Genomic DNA, 21009 nt, shown 5'->3' with positions numbered 1-21009 from the left:
TTTTATTTACGCTGAAATTAAGAGTAATAAGACCAATTATTAATTAACTGCACTGTTATTGGACTTAATATGATGAAAACTGCCTATGCAATATAATGTGTAGACTGGGCCAATACAGAATAACTAGGCCAATACAGATTTTTTCTGTATTGGCCGGGTTATTCTATATTGGCCGAGTTGACACAAGTGCAGGATTTCGGAACGTCTCTAGGTTTTACATCGAAAGTCACGATAAACACAAATTGAAAGTAAACAGTTGTTTTGAAGACGCAGTTGTCATTTAGTTATCTTAAACATGCTGAAAATGTCAGTATGGCATACATTTCAGGCGAAAGACGGTCACATTCATTTAAAAGGTATTTTGAAAGCAGACGTGACGTGACGATAAAACTATTTCAGGTTTGGGGAACGAGTAGATTATCCCAAAGTTCATTTCTTGACGACCTCATAATTTCACGATTGTACACATCGATTTTAAATTAATTTCTGCATTACACATGCAATGGCAGTACCTTTCCAATTACTATTTATGTGTTGCGTCTAAATTTAAGTTGTAACACTTTATAGTAACTGAAAAGGGTAGAAAAATTCATCAGATGAGAAAATGCTGAAGACACCTGGAAACAGCACCAGATCATTATGTATTGCATCTAATAAAAAGAAACAAACTGAGATTTGGATAGTTCCACTTCAAGGTAAAAATATTTATCTCTTTTGAAATGAAATTAAAAAAATATTGTAACACTGTAGTTAATTAATAAAGATATTATTACGTGTATTTCTGTATTGGCCTTGTTATTGGTCCTCGGCCAGCTGTATTGGCCTTCGGCTTCGCCTCAGGCCAATACAGCAAGCCTCGGACCAATAACAAGGCCAATACAGAAATACTTACGTAATAATATCATAATATAAGTAGATTGGAGCCAAGGTACTGTTACAAGGTATCTACATAAACTCATCATAGATGGATACCGGGATATACATTTTGCCGGTTTTTGAGCCAGACGCGCGTTTCGTCTACAAAAGACTTATCAGTGACGCTCGATTCAAATCAAGTTAAAAAGGCAAATAAAGTCAAATAAAATTAAAAAGGCCAAATAAATTAAACGTTTAAATTTACTGTTTGCAAAAGTATAAATTACTCTAAATTATAGGGATTTTCTGGTAACTTAACGGAAAACCCTTGCCGTTTTTGGCACAACCTTTTTGATCTTTTGGTCCTCGATGCTGTTCAACTTTGTACTCGTTTCGGCTTTCAAACTTTTGTATCTGTGCGTCACACATAGGTCTTGTGTGGACAAAATACACTTCTGGCGTATTAAAATTTTGAACTTGTTGCCTTTTGTTGGCTGTTGTTCGTGTGATTCTTTGTCAATTGTGTTCTCCAATTTATTTATATTGTAGTCCTGTGTTGTCATTTTGATGTTATATTTCACATGGCCATAAAAGTGCGAGGTTTGGCATGCCACAAAACCAGGTTCAACCCACCATTTTTTCCTTTAAAAATGCCCTGTACCAAGTCAGGAATATGGTCATTGTTATATTATAGTTCGTTTCTGTGTGTATTACATTATTACGTTGTGTCGTTTGTTTTCTCTTATTTTTGAGTGTAAATTCACATTGCGATAAGACGTGTCACGGTACTTGTCTATCCCAAATTCATGTATTTGGTTTTGATGTTATATATATATGTTATATTTGTTATTCTCGTGGGATTTTGTCTATATGTGTTACATTTTAGTGTTATGTCGTTGTTCTCCTGTTATATTTAATGCGTTTCCCTCGGTTTTAGTTTGTTATCCCGATTTTGTTTTTTGTCCATGGATTTATGAGTTTTGAACAGCGGTATACTACTGTTGCCTTTATTTATATCAAACTTATAGCTATGGTTTTGTAAAAGTTGAAACCAATGTTACCATTCATATCATATATAAACGTATACCATAAACATTATTTTCAGCGTTCATATGTATGTAATTGTTGCCGCTGTACTACATTAAACGCCCATCTATCTATTTGTAGGTGTCGGCATTTTGAAAATTGAAAATTCTTTTCAAATTAAAGTTTATATCAGCGATATACATAATTTAATAAAATTGTTAGCGCTTCGACAAAACAACAACACCCCACTTTTAAAGTTAAATGGTCAGAGGCGGATTTAGGGGGGGGCAGGGGTCCCGGGCCCCCCCCTTTTGGGAAAAAAATTGGTTGCTTATATAGGGAATCACTGAAGCGTGACTGGAGCGGGCCCCCTCTTAGGTCAGTCAGTGGGCCCCACTTATGAAAATTTCTGGATCCGCCACTGATGGTTGCTCCTTTATAGACAACGTTTGGACTGGTTATCATATACGTGCATGTAGCTCCAATATGGGTCCTAAATCAACCACTGTTTTTAAATGGTAAATAAAAGGAAAGGGATTTTTTTTGTATTAACGGATATTATTGTTCCGTATTTGCATTTTGTTATTTGAACATTTTTAAAGTTATCGTACGACAATCGACTTTTAGCAACCTAAAAATACACAGGTACATTCAGTCAGAATGGGTCGAGTAAAGAGAAGCCAAAGTGTCAGCTGCATGTTAAATTTTTCCATATTTGGCCATACACGAGGGGGGTGCAAGGGGTTTAACTGTTATGCTGTTATGGGGCAATTTAATTCTTTGTTATCTGTTATTTTGAAAATATATTTGCTGTTAGCTGTTATTTTGAAAATATATTTGCTGTTAGCTGTTATTGTCTTATTCTTTGTTAGCTGTTATTGGGCTTTTAATTTTTTTGTTATCTGTTATTGTGATAATGTATTTGCTGTTAATTGTTATTGAAAATTGGAATGTTAGCATTTTTTTTGACAGTCAATATTCGGTATAAATTGAAGATCATTGGCCATTGGGGTCTACCACTACTGATATGTTTGTCTCGTATTCAGAGAAGGATTCCATTAACATATACCCATCACAGAAGTGTGGTCCAGGACAATTCAAGTATATCTTATGATTATCCTTTGTAATAAATTCCATTTTTTTTTATGAATGTGTATTTAGAATTATATTAATTTTTTGTATGAGAATAATGTTCCTTGTTTTCCGTACGAACATATTAAATTAAAACAATTCTTAATATGACAAAAAGGAAAACATATGGCCAGGAATATCTGACAAGGATCTCAATTAAGGACTAGGTCCTAACAACCACTTAACCTTTTATATAATATGGCACATAGACTCAGCTCTGTGATTCTTTTCAAAGCAGAACCAAATGCATTGTACAATGAAAGTTCCAACCATGTACTTGGGTCCGAAGCTGCACATAACTCATTACAAACAAAGATTTATTTCGTTTCAAGCCATTGTTTCCCTACTAAACTATATGTATTCTACTTACTAGTACACTTGGTACAATCAAAAACCTCAGCTGATAAAAAATTGTTCAAATAAGGCCTTTGAAAATAGTGGAATAAATTGCTTTTAGAGTGTCAAAAGGTACTTGATAAATTGCATGCTTATAATTGGTGATTTTGATTTTTCTACCCAATATACCACTTTGCCTCATAGTTTTATTAAGAAAAATTCACACACCTCATTAAATGGTCATTTAGAAAAAGTCAGAATATTCAAACTCTTTGAGGTCACTTTTTTGATTAGCAACAAAGGGAGCTTCAGTCAATATATATAAACAATACACCAACGTTTCATGAGAACTGCTGAAAACATTTTTGTGTTAATGTCTGAAAACTGGAAAATCACCCCTTTTTATGCCCCACCTACGATAGTAGAGGGGCATTATGTTTTCTGGTCTGTGCGTCCGTTCGTCCGTTCGTTCGTCCGTTCGTTCGTCCGTCTGTCCCGCTTCAGGTTAAAGTTTTTGGTCGAGGTAGTTTTTGATGAAGTTGAAGTCCAATCGACTTCAAACTTGGTACACATGTTCCCTATGATATGATCTTTCTAATTTAAATGCCAAATTAGAGTTTTGACCCCAATTTTACGGTTCACTGATAGAAAATGATAGTGCAAATTTCAGGTTAAAGTTTTTGGCTTCAGGTTAAAGTTTTTGGTCAAGGTAGTTTTTGATGAAGTTGAAGTCCAATCAACTTGAAACTTAGTATACATGTGCCCTATGATATGATCTTTCTAATTTAAATGCCAAATTAGAGTTTTGACCCCAATTTTACGGTTCACTGAACATAGAAAATGATAGTGCAAATTTCAGGTTAAAGTTTTTGGCTTCAGGTTAAAGTTTTTGGTCAAGGTAGTTTTTGATGAAGTTGAAGTCCAATCAACTTGAAACTTAGTATACATGTGCCCTATGATATGATCTTTCTAATTTAAATGCCAAATTAGAGTTTTGACCCCAATTTTACGGTTCACTGAACATAGAAAATGATAGTGCAAATTTCAGGTTAAAGTTTTTGGCTTCAGGTTAAAGTTTTTGGTCAAGGTAGTTTTTGATGAAGTTGAAGTCCAATCAACTTGAAACTTAGTATACATGTGCCCTATGATATGATCTTTCTAATTTAAATGCCAAATTAGAGTTTTGACCCCAATTTTACGGTTCACTGAACATAGAAAATGATAGTGTGAGTGGGGCATCCGTGTACTGTGGACACATTCTTGTTAATTAATAAAACCCGTTCACTCGGAAACGTAAAATCTAAAATTTATAAAAATTGAAAGTTACCTCATGTTAATAGATATAAACAATTCACCAAAATTCCTTGCTTTGTGAAAGCATTTTTGAGATATTATCAGAAAATTGAGAAAAAAAACACCAATTTTATTGAATAAAAACCCATTACCCAGAAACTTAAAATCTAAAATTTATAAAAAAAAAAAAAAAAAGAAAAAAAAAAAGGGAGCTCACGTCAATAGATATAAACAATTTCCCAAAGTTTAATGCAAATGGTTAAAGAGTTTTTTGAGCTAATGTCCGACATGTTGACAACAGACGGACAACAATATACCATAATACGTTCCGTAAACGAGCGTATAAAAAATATTATAATATATTGAGTAGTAATTTAAACACATTCTAGATACATAAATTAATACTAAAAACATAGTCATAAAAAATGGAAAGCATTACAAAGGATTATATCCGTAATAAGAAATACTGATTTGTCAAAGACCGAATAATTTTAATATTTCATTTACTGTTATCTGTTTTTGTCCATTTTAATTCCTTGTTATCTGTTATGAGCCAAATCAATTTGCTGTTTTGCTGTTATTGGGACCCCCTTGCCCCCCCCCCCCCCTCTAAATAGGTTTAACAATTTTTTTTTGATAGATGCACAACCTTAAAATTTCAGGATACTGTTATCATATGTGATGTCTAATATGTTTTATATATAAAAAAAAAAGGCTTTTCATTATTTATTTTGTAATTAAAAATGATTTGATATATTTCGCGCTATTTATCTATAACTAAGAATGATTGTTATCAGAGCCGTGTTTACATCAGTGTTTACAGGCACCCTTCTTTTCGCCCCTTTTCTATTTTTGATATTTTAATCAAAAATTTGAAAAATCAAACTTTCAAAAAGTGAAATAATCAAAATTGCACGTTGGGTTTTGTATTTTAAAAGTTTGATCAAATTCCTAAACTATCAAATTTATAAACGATATTTAGAATTTTAATATTTTGATAATTTGGTTAAAATTTCAAAATTTCAAAACTTTTACACAATTTGAAATTTTGATATTTTAAAACTTTGATCAAAATTCCAAAAATCTAAAGTTTCAAAACTTTTTAAAACTTTGAATTGATAAGTGTTACACGGACCCAAATCCTATCCCAGCACTCCATAGACCACAAGGCGTATTAAACACTTATTTAGACATTTAGAATAGGCCAATTGAGCATGGCAATGTCCACCGTCAGGGGTATCATATAAGTCATTGCGTGGTGACACTTTATCTTAAAATACTGTAACTTGTATAAGGGCCTCGACACCATACGATCTGTTTGACTAATACTTTCTATACTTTTTACTTTCTGTCCATGTTTATCAATTTAAAAAAACATAGTACAGAATATATTTTCATAATTTGAAACATATAGATTCCATAACTGCAACAATACAACCAGATATTTAGATGATGACCATTGTGTTCTCTTTGTTGATATTTTTCTAAATATACAAATAAAAATATACAAATAAGTTGTACCAACCAGAGAACTCAGACAGTCTTTATAAATACAAAAATACAGATAGTATTACATGAAAATTTCCATACCAAAATTAAAATAATGATAGACGAGAATACTTGTCATTCCTATTGTTAGTATTCTTTTCTAAGTAATGACGATCTCTTGGTTCCATCTAACCTAGTGATTTTTTTTTTGTATTTGATTCAATCGGCGCCTGTTTGGAGGCGTTGAAGTCTTGAGTCACCATGAAATTTTGTGTTCTGTACTATCAATTACAACAGGGAGATAGATCGCATGCTTGTTTTAAAATAATTTTTGTAGATTTTATCACAACTATATAGAGTACTGAGAGATTTATTAAGGAAGTATGATTCGAACAGCGTAAATTTAATAAAAAGTCAGTGATATTTTGCATTAAATAGCTTTTACGTTAGACGTGTGATGATTTTGTATCTTAGGTTATATTGTTTACATTAGTAACAGTTCCGTAGAATTCTAATTTTATGTATTTGAATATATCTAAATAAACATAGAAAAGAATAAAATGTTTCGCGGGTAAATTTGAGGCAACTGTCCAAACGAGTAACGAGACACTTTGGCAGAACACCCCTCCACCAAGAATGGTACAGTTTTCATCGGGGTATATAAGCAGGAGAGATTCCTAGCTCAGGGTCAGTCAAGGTCGTTAAACACTTCCATTTGTTGCTCAGGGTCATCACTCACAGTCACGTCTCAGTCCTTACAGCTGAAATGACGTGCTGGATCAGATCCTGATTACCCGTTGGCTACAACATGTTACGCTGCTCAGATGGTTCAACGACAAACTAGTAGGCTTGAGAACGGTCCCTTACAGTAGACCCGTGTGAGCGACACTCTGAAAACCATTGTGGATGGGTGAGTGTCACGTACTGCCGAGACGTCCGAGGGCTATTGTAATGCATAGTGTGAACGGGGTAGTAGTTTTGCAATTGTAAACTGTAGAATTGCAGTCATCTACTACAGAGTCAATGATTCATCTACCAACAACACATCGTCGTGGTTAGCGGGCTGCCCAGCTGATCAACTGGCCCTGAAAATAGCCGTTGTGGAGTATCGACTGTAAAGAAACATCAAAATAGTAAACAAACCAAAAACTACTCAGCACAACCAAGATGCCGACCTACCAAAATGGCGTCTTCCACCTGATTCTGAACCACTGCAGAAAATATTTAAATGCTCACCAAACGCCTTCGGACACCGAGCCGACCGTGCAAGGGCTGTATAGCCAGTCAAGGTCGTTAAACACTTCCAGTTGTTTCTCAGGGTCGATTGTCATAAGTCTGAAGACCAAGGTACGATACGCGGATATATATACCAGATCGCTGTCTCTTATATATTAGTAAAGAGTTATTAATACACTTAGGTAATAAAGAACAGGTTGGTGTCTGTTAGAAATACGGACTTGTACGTTTACAAGCTGAACCTTATTGTACCGTATAGGACAAGTGTGAGTCTGTGTGACTAGCTTGTAAAGTACATAATTGTACTAACAGAACAAAGACAAATGTGTAAACTTGTAGGGTACATTATTGTACCAGGAGGACAAGATTGTTTCTGACCTAGGACAAATTTTTTATAGTACAAATTTGTACCAGTTGTATATATTTAAGGAAGAATTGTTTAAAGATAATTTATTAGAGAACGCAAGTTTGTTTCTGACCTAGGACAAATTTTTCATAGTACAAATTTGTACCAGTTGTATATATTTAAGGAAGAATTGTTTATAGATAATTTATTAGAGAACGCAAAGAGTAGTTGTACATGTTTTGGTTCATTGGCGTTATTTCATAGGTAAAGTTTACTTGTTACATATATATTTTGTAAATAGAACAATTTTGGATCCAGTATCGAACTGGTAACGGACTCATTTTAAAATAGAAACAGTCACGCTTACCCTGTGTACAAGTTACATTAGTTTTTTTTTTTTAAGTAACAAATTTTGTAAATGTCCTTCAGATCTGTGTCTCTTTAGCTTATAATATATCGTTTTTATGGTATGTTGCTGTTCATAAACCTAACGTAATGCATGTCTGAAAGGATTCGAGTGGTGCATGGTATAATTTATCGCTATCAATGTATATTTTTTCCCACAGTATTCAACTTTTTTAGCCCAGTATTTGAGGATGGTGCTTTAATATGGCGTACGAAAAAAATCTACAGCACAAATATGTTCAATACCGTGCATGTATAGATATAGATGTTTTCTAGGAGTTAGAAAATGTATGTACGAATCTAAATTGTCTGCAAAGATGGTCGGGTTGCTGTCGCTTTGACATATTCCTCATTTCCATTCTCAATTTTACGCATCAAAATGCTGCGATAAAATGAGATATGTGTTGGATACTAGTTTTTCATGTTCCCAATTGTGAAATTTTGACTGAATGCGGATAATGCATGAACAATTTACCTTGTCGATGAACTTGGTCTTGTCTCTTTTGTAATTAATGCAATTCTTTTAGTATCATATTTTTATGTTACCTTGACTTGTATCTTCTTGGCAATTTAGTGAGAATTTGACAAACTATTGTTGTCTATAAATTTCATACCAAGCGGATATAATGTGAAATGAAATTCTGTTATATACTGGTGTAGACTGTCGCAATTAAGTTACGACAGAATAAATAGTAAAGTTTCTAGATAGTCTGAGACTATGAACAAGGAACACAAGTGTAACAAAAGGGATTATGAGGTGAAGCAAATAGTTTGCTGAGTTCAAATTGAACTTTTGTTTAGGATATACACTTAGGTTTGGAATCTGACGTTTAGAAAAAAGTAAATGCAAACACATTTTGAAGGGAGAGTCAAGCAACAAATAACAATGAGATATTCAAACTAAGCCTCTGGTCTTTGTTAGTCTTGTATGATGTTGAATTTTAGTTAATTTCTTGTGTATAATTCGGAGTTAAGTATGACGTCCATTATCACTGAACTAGTAATGTATTTGTTGAGGGGCCAGATGAAGGACCTACGGATGCGGGAGTTTCTCGCTGCATTGAAGACCCATTGGTGGCCTTCGGCTGTTGTCTGTTCTATGGTCGGGTTGTTGTCTCTTTGGCGCATTCCCCATTTCCATTCTCAATTTTACTAATAAGTGAAAAATAATCTGACAATGCAATGACAAGTAATGCAAAATGACGTAAAGACAAACAACAGTACACAAAATAAAACTAAAGACTGCATAAGCAACACTAATCCACAAAAAAATAAACGGGTTTGATCTCAGGTATGAAAATCCTGTTCCACATGTCGCACCCGTCGTGTCTGTCATGTTAGTTCAAACCTGCATGGTTATAAGTCTACTTCGGTAGGTCACATTCGAGAAAAAGAGGACTGGATTGTGCATGGTTAAAAAAATGTGAACTTATCCGTTGTCTGTAAAACAAATATTTCATAACAGTAAAAAAAAACCTCATGATTGTGAACGTAAAATCCTTGCAGGGATGATTTCAACTTCACCACTTGGAATTCTTGGTTCAATAGTTTCCTCATAAGAAGCAACCTTCAACATAGATCAAGCAGATCTTAATAGGAAAAACAATCTCCGAAATATACAGGTGCTGTTGGAATGTTGTTACATAAAAATGGAAAGTTCACAATCGGGAAGCGGAAATCATCTTTTTTGTTGTCAAGTTTTGCACCCAAACTACCATTTGATATTGTAAATTTCAAGATGTAAGTCAAGATATGAGACAGACTTAACTGTATTTATTACTTCAGTTACATGTAAGTTCGATTAGAAAGATGCATTCAGAGTTTAGTATGACGTCCGTTACCACTGTTCAACTAGTATACATTATCGTTTAGGGGCCACTGAGCTGAAGTACGCCTCCGAGTGCAAGAGTTTCTTGCTGCATTGAAGACCCATTGGTGGTCTTCGGCTGTTTTCTGCTCTTTGGTCTGGTTGTTGTCTCTTTGGCACATTCCTCATTTCCATTCTTAATTTAATTCAACATAATCACCTAACTTTGACTAATTTAGTAATAGAAGCGGAACCACCTAATTAAAATATAGATCTCTGATTTTACGAAATCGGAGATCTATATTTTAATTAGATTGGAAGCGGAACGTCGAGTTAACGGATTCTTTTTCGTTCTTCATATACGAAGCTCTTGTATAAGGAAAGAAACAAATCAGCATGAAGAGAAGCACTATTTGTTCCTATTGGAAGAGATATGTTGTCAATCAAGAAATCAAGTGTCTCAGTGAAATTGACAGTTTAATAGAATTTTTCAATTTTTTAATTAATAAGAGTGATTTTTTTATACAAAGTATGAATTATATCTAGAGCTTGACTCTCGAAATAGAAAAACTAGCGTCAACAAAACTTCTTCCAATACTACTATAACGGAGAAAAATAAGCTGCGTACATCGTCTATTTTATCGAGAGACTTTTGTATAAATCATTCAGTCTGTATTAGGTTAGAAGTCCATTACTAGTAATGGCCTGCTACTAATGTATAATGTATTTTTAAAACACAAAGTGAGAAGCCACGATCATTCATTAAATATTTAGGCAGTGACTACTATGCCGGTGCCGGCAAAATAGAAAAAAAATATACTATTTTATCGGCTCCGACTAAAGTAAATAAATTAAAGCAAGCAAACATTTAAAGGCACATTTCTATTGATATCGCTATTTTGCCAGCGCCACCAACAATCAAATTATTACTCAAATAGTAAAATAAGATCATAACAGTTTCGTGTCGGTTAGTGCATATTGACGGAGCAAGCCATAAGTGCCCGTAGAGAACCATGCACCGACTGGGTTTTAGGTAGGAAAGCTGACAATCCGGCCTAGTCAGTAAAGATTGCATTCTAGTGCACCTGCTTCATGCGAAATCCCGATGAACCTCACAACATCAGTATTAACAGGCTACAGATGTAGTAGTTCGACTACTGTGACCAAGGAGGCACCGAGTCCCCTATTTTAAAAACATATACGGTAATCGTTTAAAACTATTTATTAGGCAAAGTGAAAATAAGAATCTGTAAAAAGAAATAAAAATCTTGAGCATCCATTTTGCAGTCATAATGAAATCGTATCGAAACATGCATTTGAAATCACCACGTACTTCTAAAACCCAGTTTAATGCAAATAAAAAAATTCTCAAATGTTGTATAAAAATAAAAGTTAAAAATCGCATTGCATATAAATTTGATAAAACCGTTATACAATCTAACAAAATCAATCACATATTTCCGTAGCTTCAAAATAATAATAAAAAAAACTATTATCGGCAAATGAATTGATTCGATTTGTAATTTATTTTCTTCTACTTTTAGCATTCTCTTAAATTGCCGGCACTTTAATTGACTCTATTATCTATTATGTGAATGTATTAGTCCCAGGTCCCAGCTTTTTATGATTTAAACGTTTTTTAACTGTCTATGCCACAGCTATCGAGTATGACATCAATAGATAGTCAGTTTAACACTAAACAGCTAAAGGACGGCCATCAAACATATCTATGCAGTCACAACAGTTTCTGGCTATGTGGCCCAGTTACCTAGCTGGCTCAGGCTATTTATTTTAGTATAAGATATTTTCGAGATCTAGCTGCCTTACCGCATTTTAATTTGGGTAAATCGAAGGGAACAAGGGTATTTTAAAATGGTAATGCGATAATAGACCGGGAATTTATCAAATGCAGGCAGAGACATATGTATCTATGTCTCTGATGCAGGTAACATCTCGTTTCAGTTTTTTTTTAAAGTAAAAATTCACTGAGAGTTGATATTGTTCTATATAAATCTTTAATGAATATGGACACAAATCAAGCCAATTTAGAAAATTATTGAAGAAAGAAAAATACCTGCGCAATGATGCCGAAATCATATTTAAGTACATTTCCCACCTCTAAACTGCTAAAATTAGTATGTCTAGCTCTCTTTTTATTCAAGGTGTCTGTTCTCCTTCTTTATAAATGGCTGTTGTTTAATAATAAATTTCTAATTAGTTGATACTATCCCGACGCTTAATTACATAATTCGTGACTCATTAATAAAGATTTTTTTTTATTAAAAACAATAAACAGTAGGCAACTGGCTATTATTCACAATCAAGGTCACTCCTTTCCTTTTATGGAATGCCTCTTGTTTCAAGGGCTCAAATTACGGAAATGAATTTAAATCATTGAATACTTGTCATAATGTTGAGAGAATAAAGAAAATGCATTATAAAAGCTTAGATTTAAAGCTAAAGTGGAAAAGCACATTCAAAAAAAAGTAAATGGGTTTTTTCCACGTAAAGGAATACGAAACTACCGTAAAATTTTTACTGCTGACTTCCGGAAACAACTTCGGAGCAGAACAGATTTGTCATCAATATCGGACCAAGAATATTGTTGATTATTTACAGGAGAAACAGCGTAAATAAGTGAAACAGGCAAAATGCCGGTGTTTCACACAAAGACAATTGAAAGCATTCTTGAACCAGTTGCACAACAGGTAATTACAAGAAAATAACCGGCTGAAATCTGAGGCGTCGGTATCTGGTTGCAGACGCAAAAATATTATTTGAGAAATCAGCTACCGGGATCTCAAGAAGTTTTAATTGGGGACTCATGTTTCATCTCAAGTATATACTTGTATACAAATACTAACATTATTAATTTTCTCTTTTTTAATGTTCTTCTTTTCTAAAATCTAGATCGGATTTTCCAGTGTGAAATAAAGATTAAAGTAACATAGTAATCCTTAACATTATTCAACTGTCTGCTGCCAGTTGGATATTGGACTGTCTGTTTCTAGTGTTGGAAGGGGGTCTTATCCAGAATTCAATTTGTTGTTTTTTTATCAGATTACCCTATCCCTCTTATTATTGTTATGTTAACGCTTGTAATTTCATATGTCCCGCCCAACTCCATTACCCATTTTCATTCACAATAATTTGATTTTCACAAGTCACGCAAACTAAAAAAAAACTAATCCCACATCACGCTTATAGACCCAAATGAGACCCACTTGGACAAATCCTCTTGGAATATTTTCAATTCCCCCTTCATTACAAGATGAATGCATTTATTGAGATTAAAAAATATCAAATTTTAAAGTAAACTAAATTGGCTGGTTTGTTCAGAAGTCTTCATTTAATTTGGGTACCCAAAACCTTATAGACCAATCTTTTTTTTTGTTGTTGTTATGATTGAATTGCACCAGTAGCATGGATGCTAGGTAAATGAGCATTAATGACGTCATAGTTCCTTCTGTGATATTATAACAGAAAATTTATGGGAAAATGCACATAACTTTGAAAGCTGTTTATATAAATAGCTGTTATGAATTTAGGCTAACACGAATCCGGGTCCATTCGCACCCATTCACGTTCGCACCCACTCATGTTCGCCCCCTTTCACTTTCGCACTCTACATGTTCGCGCCCAATTTTAATTGGTTTTGTGTTTTATAACTTTGTATTCAAGTTTTGGCAAGTGTATTCTTATAAGTATAATTGTTTCCATTGTCTCAAAATAAAGTGCGATAGCATTTTTTTTTTTAGTTGAATAAATCTTAATCATGTTTCGGAAAGTGTATTGTTAAAAAAAAAAAAATCCTTTCTAAAAAAAGTCATGAGTGGGATTCTGTCAAAGTTTTATTTTGTGTTTAATAACTCTCAATCATGTTTTGGTTAGTGTATTGCTATAAATTTGTTTCACTGACTTGTTTCAAAATAAATTGAGATTCTGACTAGTACGTTTTTTTTGGGGTGTTGAATAAATTTTATCATGTTTTGGTTATAATTTGTGTATTGCTATATTTTATTGTTTCATTGTTTCAGATCAAAGGGACCAAGCTGTTAAAAACAATTATCTTTTGTGTTTTTCATTTAAAATCTTCAATGTTTTACTCATACCAAGCTATAAATACATTCAGTATTTACACCAAAGCAATTTAAAACAACAATCATGATTTTCGAATTATTCAATGGAATTTGAATTAAAATTGGGCGCGAACGTGTAGAGTGCGAACGGACCTTGGGAGCGAACGTGCGAGGTGCGAATGTGTAGGGTGCGAAAGTGTATTGGGCGCGAACGGACCTGATACCGGGTAACACTAGCATTTTAAAGTGATGGAAAGAAATTAAGTGATCAATCATCATTTATACACAATCAAATAATAAATGATTAATAATTTGCACAATGTGCATGATGTGGGAAAACTCATCCTCATTTTTTGAATGTATATGTACACTGTAATTTATAAGTTCATACAAAATTGTACAATGTACAGGGTCCCATTAGGTGAAAGACCAGTACTGTACAATTTACAAAGATTTTATGACATGTATGATTATTGGTTTTTATGCCCCATTTATAGACATTATGTTTTCTGTTCTGAAAGTCTATTCATCTATCTGTTTGTCAAGCTGTTTTTATATGACTGCAAAAATTGAAAATTTTTTGGTCGTATATTGATTGGTATGACGTTGGCGTCGTCGTTGTCTGAAGACATTTGGTTTTCGCACTGTAACTTTAGTATAAGTGAATAGAAATCTATGAAATATAAACACAAGGTTTATGAAAATAGAAAAGAAGGTTGGGAGTTTTGGTCCCAACAGTTTAGGAATTAGGGGCCAAAAAGGGCCCAAATAAGCATTTTTCTTGGTTTTCATACAATAACTTTAGTATTTATAAGTAAACAGAAATCTATGAAAATTGACACAAGGTTTATGACCACAAAAGGAAGGTTGGGATTGATTTTGGGAGTTTTGGTCCCAACAGTTTAGGAATTAGGGGCCAAAAGGGTCCAAAATTAAACTTTGTTTTATGTTCCCTTCCGGAAGTAACTTCTGTGAACTCTGAATCAAAACAACACTTTGAGAAAAATAAACTTGTTCTGTTGAAAAACGATCACAATTTAAACCAAGGACATGAAGGAATGTGTATGGAAAGAAGTCATGATCACCGACCCAAAGGAAATTAAATATTTAACGAGTTAGGAATGGGGTTCCTCCTAGAATTAACGTAGGAAAATAGGTGATACATGTAAGATACGAAGTGAAATACCTTCTCTCACTCTGAGTCTCAGTGACTGCTGAGGAAACTGAGTAAACTTAGAATTGATAGTACAAACTAAAACACAATAGGCCTAAGTATATTGTTCACATACTTTTATTCGGGATTGGCTATTTTGTAACTATTTAGATTACTTATATTTTACATGTGCAGTTGAATCTGTTTTGAAAATAATATTATCCAGCTACATGTATACATGTGTCAATGAAAACAATGGCAATCGTATCCCTCAGAACAATCTGCTCTTTGATTAAGTTTAAGTTCTTAGACCACATTCATTCTGTGTCAGAAACCTATGTTGTGTCAACTTGACTCAACTATTTAGTCACAATCCAAATTCAGAGCTGTATCAAGCTTAAATGTTGTGTCCATACTTGCCCCAACTGTTCAGGGTTGGACCTCTGAGGTCGTATAAAGCTGCACCCTGCAGAGCATCAGGTTCTGTTTACATGTCCGTCAGTCTGTCCCTCTTCAGGTTACAGTTTTTGGTCAAGGTAGTTTTACTAGTACACATGTTCCTTATGATATGATCTTTCTTATTTTAATGCCAGATTAGAGTTTTTACCCCAATTTCACAGTCAACTGAAAATAGAAAATGAAATGTGCGAGTGGGGCATCCGTGAAGTAAGGACACATTCTTGTTCATATTATATTTAAATTAATTTTCCTATGGCAGGTATCAATTTATAGGGTCCAAACTTCTAAATATTATCTTTCAATTGGTGGCAAATGATAACTGTTAAAGTGATTTAAATACATTAATTAAAAATGTAAGATTATGCATGATATTCAGTTGGAGAGTTTTTTTGATTTTCAAAATTAAAGCCCGTCTTTAAGACATGTTATTCGGTTTTGTCTGAAGACTTAAAGGCAAATGATGCATGTCAAACATTGTATTACAGGCTAATTCTGAGCAAGAAGTAAAATAATTTATGATTAGTTTTGAGCAGTTTTGATGATATTTGGGATTTACCTACTTTTGCTTGGAGTTTTTGAAGAATTCCAAATCTGCTGAAGTACTACTGTGCTCCTAAAAGTGCAAGAAGCAGCTTGAAGTATAAAGTGTTTTTCTTTCGGTTAATTTCCATTGTACCCTATTTGAAGTTGGAACTCCATGATATTTTACTTCTTTTCTCAGGGTTCTCACTAAGGCGAGTCCATGAGTCCTGGACTCATCAAAATCTGTCTGGAATCACCATTTTCAAAACTGGTGGGTCCACAGATGCATCAAGATTAAAATATTTTGTATAAACTGAACACAGTTAAAACACAAATATCATCATTTTATAGCAAAAGTTTAAAAGTGATCTGAATTTGATTTGATTTCATAGCTCTGTTAGGAAATGGAGACTAAAATATTACTTTATATTGCAATAAAATATTTTCTTCTTGCTGCTGGACTCATCATACCTTAAAATGATGAGTCCCTGGACTCGCCTTCAAAAATCCTTAGCGAGAACCCTGTTTTCTAGTGTTTAAAGTAGTGTGTATGTTTTTCATGATATAGTGCAGTTGATTTGGCGAATGGATGCTACATTATGTATTTCATGTTGATTTATATGCCCGTATATTGACCTTTGATGAAGAATTAAGAAGATGAATTTTCATCCAAAAAATAAAATAAGAATTAAAAAAAATGTATATGCAACCGATAATATGCTGAGTTAATTTGCCCCTCTACCTTCTCACAGCCTTCACATTATCACAATCACTTGCCTCTTGAGATTACTTTTATAATACATGTAACCCACCCCAATCCCATGAAACTGGTTCATTAACCCTCTTTTGAAATTTAATTTGGCTAGGTTTTCCCATAGAAAAAACAACACAGTAATGTATTTAAGAAAATGTTGTAATGATGAACAAATGGATCCTCAAGGTTGAACTACATGTATGATAAATAATAAATGGACATTGTATTTTTGCTGTTTAAATTTAGATTAAATCTTGGATAAATATTTTAGACATCAATAGTTTACTTATACTGTGGCAAACTTTTATGGAGTGTAATGAAACTTGACAGATGGTTCTTCAACAATGATCATCAAGAAATAACATTGAAGAACAAAGATTGAATTTCATTTATTTATTAATGTAACAGTATTTTACTGATAAATGATCTTAGTTTTTGGTGGCAAACAATACACTTCTAGTCAGCTGACAGCAGCAATAGCAGGTAAGATGCAGGGTTCCATGGATCTTTTAAAAAAGTTAAAATTTAGAAGGTCAAGCCTAGAAATTATAAATTAAAAAAAGATTGAATGTTACATACATGTATATTTTTAAAGTTTTTTCTACTATTTGTATATCAGATTTGCTTCTGTTCGTGCAGCTCCAAAGTTCATGCATACAATTACATGCATGTATAGTTGTTCTGAAATATTTCTTCAGGCAGTTGACCAAGAATTTTGTTGAAAGTCATGTTATTGCCCAAAAATTATAAATACACAAAAGGTAATTGTTAAATCATTGACTGTATCCCTTCATGGAGTGTTACAGTGTGAATTAGGTTTGGACTGTTAAATAACCACTGACATTTGATCCTAATATTATTTTATTTGTCATTTACAAAAATAACAGATTAGAATTGTGTATGATCAAACAAACCAGTCATTAAAAAGATTTCTTATTGTCAATTTCAAAAGAAGTTTAAAAGATTAGGAACTTTCTACTCTTAAAGAATTTAAATTTATTGCTGTGTTTAATATTAATTCAGGATGCGTAATGATCAAATAATTGTTGGTTTTAAACATGCGTTTTTCACACCTTATATTTTCTATTAGTGAAAGTTACGAATTAATCTTTGTAATAGAAGTACACATTTGTAACATACTAGGTCAGTCAGAAATAATGATATGGGAATTACTCCTGAGGCTATTATCCAGACTTGTTTATTTTTTTTTGAATAAGTTTATTGTACAGTTAAACTTGTGATATACCCCAACAGAGTTTTTTTTCACTAAATCTGTGGGATACTTTCTTTATGAATAGGAAATCTGGTTATTTTACATATTTATATATATTGTACATTGATCCAAAATAGATGATAAAATAGTTTTTAAATAACTTCTTACTCAAGCTTGACCAACCTTTTTTTTTAGTCAAATAAAGCTTTACTCAGTTCTTAAATGTGTTATAGATAATTTTTTGTATGTGTTTGTATATATCATTTTGATCTTTACGTATAGTCATTAAATTGAATAGACTAGGACCAATACATGCAATATCGATACATATACATGTATTCTTGTACATTAGAAAACGTGTTTTAAAAACTCTTAGGTATAGAGATATACATCACATGGTTTCTTCTCTTTTAAACTCTGAATAAAGCAAGATTTAGATAAAAAATTAAATAGTTAGATTTAATTAAAAATTATATATTTGAATTTAAAACTCCAAATAAAACAAATAAGTGTATATTCATCCATCCGATTCTTGCAATTAATTGAGTGAAAATAGAAAATTTATTATAAACAGAAAGTTCCATGGCAGGATTTTTTGTGTATAAATAAAACAATTGTTCTTGTGCTGAATGTTAAATGATACAATAAAATATTTCTTTTTAGCATATATAAGAAAATATTTTTTTGTTCTTGACTATTCATGCTAAGAATTTTGGTTGTATACAGATAAATATTTCAGAAGGAAACACTCAGGAAGTCTACTTTCAACATTTTAAAAAACCACTAAATAATTTATATTTTTGTGGTATGCCTGTACTAAGTGCATCCTATTCATAATTAGTCCACATACAAAATGGAAAAGATAAATACATAAATAATATCCTTGTAGCTTACATGTTAATATAAATAAGAAGGTGGGGCCAATAAGACAGCTCTGCATTCAAGTCACACTAACACTTATTTATCTATTTTTTTGTTTGCATTTAAACCTGCTTATATGAATTTTTATCATAATTGTACAATGTAGTATTTTTTATTATTTTTTGTATTTTGAAAATGAACTGTCTATATAAAAATCAGTATATGTAGTGTGTAAAATATACTGGAAACTAGAAAATACAACATTTTTTTAATTTCAATACTTAGATTATGAAGCTGATGATGTACATGTAGGACAATTCATTTTTATATTTATAAGATTGAAAATTATTTAACTGTAAATATTGAGGTAATTTTGAAAAAAAAGTAATGCTATTTTAAGTAGCTTCTTATACAAGACTCCTTCCTCTTTTATATATATAACCTCATATATGTACATGTAGTAGTACAAATTTAGCATATTCAAAATTTACTAAAATTTTAAAGGAGGTAGTTTGATGGGAGTAAATTATTTGACCCCTTGATACTGTAAAGAATTAACCTTTTGTAGGTTCTGGGATTAGTCCCTATAATAGATAATGAATAATTCAACATTGTTTGGTAACCTTAAGTACAGTTATGTCATTAGAACTGTCACTGTGAAATCCTTATAATGTCGTTTCCAAATATTCAACTTAAATTGTTGTGCCCTATGTGAAGCAGGATCTGCTTACCCTTCTTTCTCTTGAAGTTCTGTTGCACCTGAGATCACTCCCTGTTTTTTTTTTTTTGTGGTCTGACTCTGTTTTTCTCAATCTAAGTTTATTTTCTGCTTTTGTAACTGTTGTCTTTTTCTCCTCTTTTTTTAATTTTTTTTTGCCATGGTGTTTTATTGATGCATTTGAATATCTCTGAAAATGAGGAGTTCCAACAGTTTCTAAACTTCAGGCACGGTCTTAAGGAAAACACTGGAAAAAAGTTGAACATCTTTTAACTTGTTTAACTCAAATTTGTGTTATCAATTTTCAAGATTTAAGAACCATGAATAAACATGGTAACTACTGTGGATTCAGTATTATTATTTGTTCAATACCAATTTTCGTGGATTTCGGGGGTAAGGAGAAACATAAAATTACATGTGCAATGAATAATAAATTTCCTATAGGCTTGTATTTAGACTTCGGCAAAACCAGGAAATCAAATATCAACAAATATGTAAGTTTTCCTTAATCAATGAACATTGGTACCCACGAAAATAAATAAATACAAAGTCTGTTTCATCAGTTCCATATCTTTATTTATAGGTTTCAAGACTGGTTATTTTACACGAGGAAGCAGAAGATGGGAATGCCATGCCAGACCTCGGTCAGCCTGTTATGACAGTAAAGACTGCAGTAGAAAATCTAGTTCGAGTAAGTTGGATATTTTATAGAGAAAAAAATGGGAACCTACGCTGCTGAAGGAAAACATGAAAATTTGGCAGTGCAAGAAGGTCAATTTATTGGTTTTAATAAACAGAAAAGAAATTCTTTACATATATATTATTCTGAAGCCACTTCAGTTGAATGTTTTAAAGTTTACTGATCTACAATTGGTAATGCTTATTCAATTTATGCTTATAGACATTCAGTGGTTGTATTTTCAGGTACCTGTATGCAACATTCAAAATACAATTTAAACTAGCTAGTGATTTTGTAGTTCTTATGCACAATTTTGTAATGTATTTAAATGTAGGACTATTATATCAGTGTAATATTTTACATCTACGCTCATTTAAACTGTTAAAAAAGTTTGCATTTCACATGTTTTATTTGACAGGTTGGTTATGATACGTGTAATAGCAGTGATGACCAGATTCTCAAACAAGACATGCCACCATGCCTTAATCGTGTGGATGAAGCCTCCCTGTTCCTTCTTCAGGCTTCAGATATGCTTAGGTCAGACCCTTTCTCTGCTGCTGCCAGGAAAAAGCTGATTGAAGGATCAAGAGGTCAGTATTATTATATACATTTGATAGGTTAAGAAACTCTTCAAAATTGCTAGAAGGT

At 32.7% G+C, this 21009-nt stretch overlaps 1 protein-coding gene across 13 annotated transcripts in view; it reads left to right on the top strand.

Moving 5' to 3' along the window:
• Positions 1 to 12421: 12421 nt before the first annotated feature.
• The window catches only part of LOC143082612 (vinculin-like), a 50181-nt gene continuing 41593 nt past the window's right edge, over positions 12422 to 21009 (top strand). For 4 of the 13 annotated variants that reach the window (XM_076258382.1, XM_076258383.1, XM_076258380.1 and 1 more), the window contains exons 1-3: positions 12423 to 12631; positions 20266 to 20373; positions 20780 to 20951. In XM_076258382.1, coding sequence (XP_076114497.1) covers positions 12575 to 12631; positions 20266 to 20373; positions 20780 to 20951 — 337 coding nt within the window. In that variant the 5' untranslated portion in view covers positions 12423 to 12574. Of the gene's footprint in view, positions 12632 to 20265; positions 20374 to 20779; positions 20952 to 21009 lie in introns of all 13 variants that reach the window. The other 9 variants (XM_076258378.1, XM_076258376.1, XM_076258384.1 and 6 more) reach the window with 6 other exon arrangements.

This window comes from Mytilus galloprovincialis, chromosome 7 (genome assembly GCF_965363235.1).
Source record: "Mytilus galloprovincialis chromosome 7, xbMytGall1.hap1.1, whole genome shotgun sequence".
NCBI classification, from domain to species: Eukaryota; Metazoa; Mollusca; class Bivalvia; order Mytilida; family Mytilidae; genus Mytilus; species Mytilus galloprovincialis.
The sequence above is the reverse complement of the archived record's forward strand: the minus strand, read 5'-3'. Positions and strand labels throughout refer to the sequence as shown.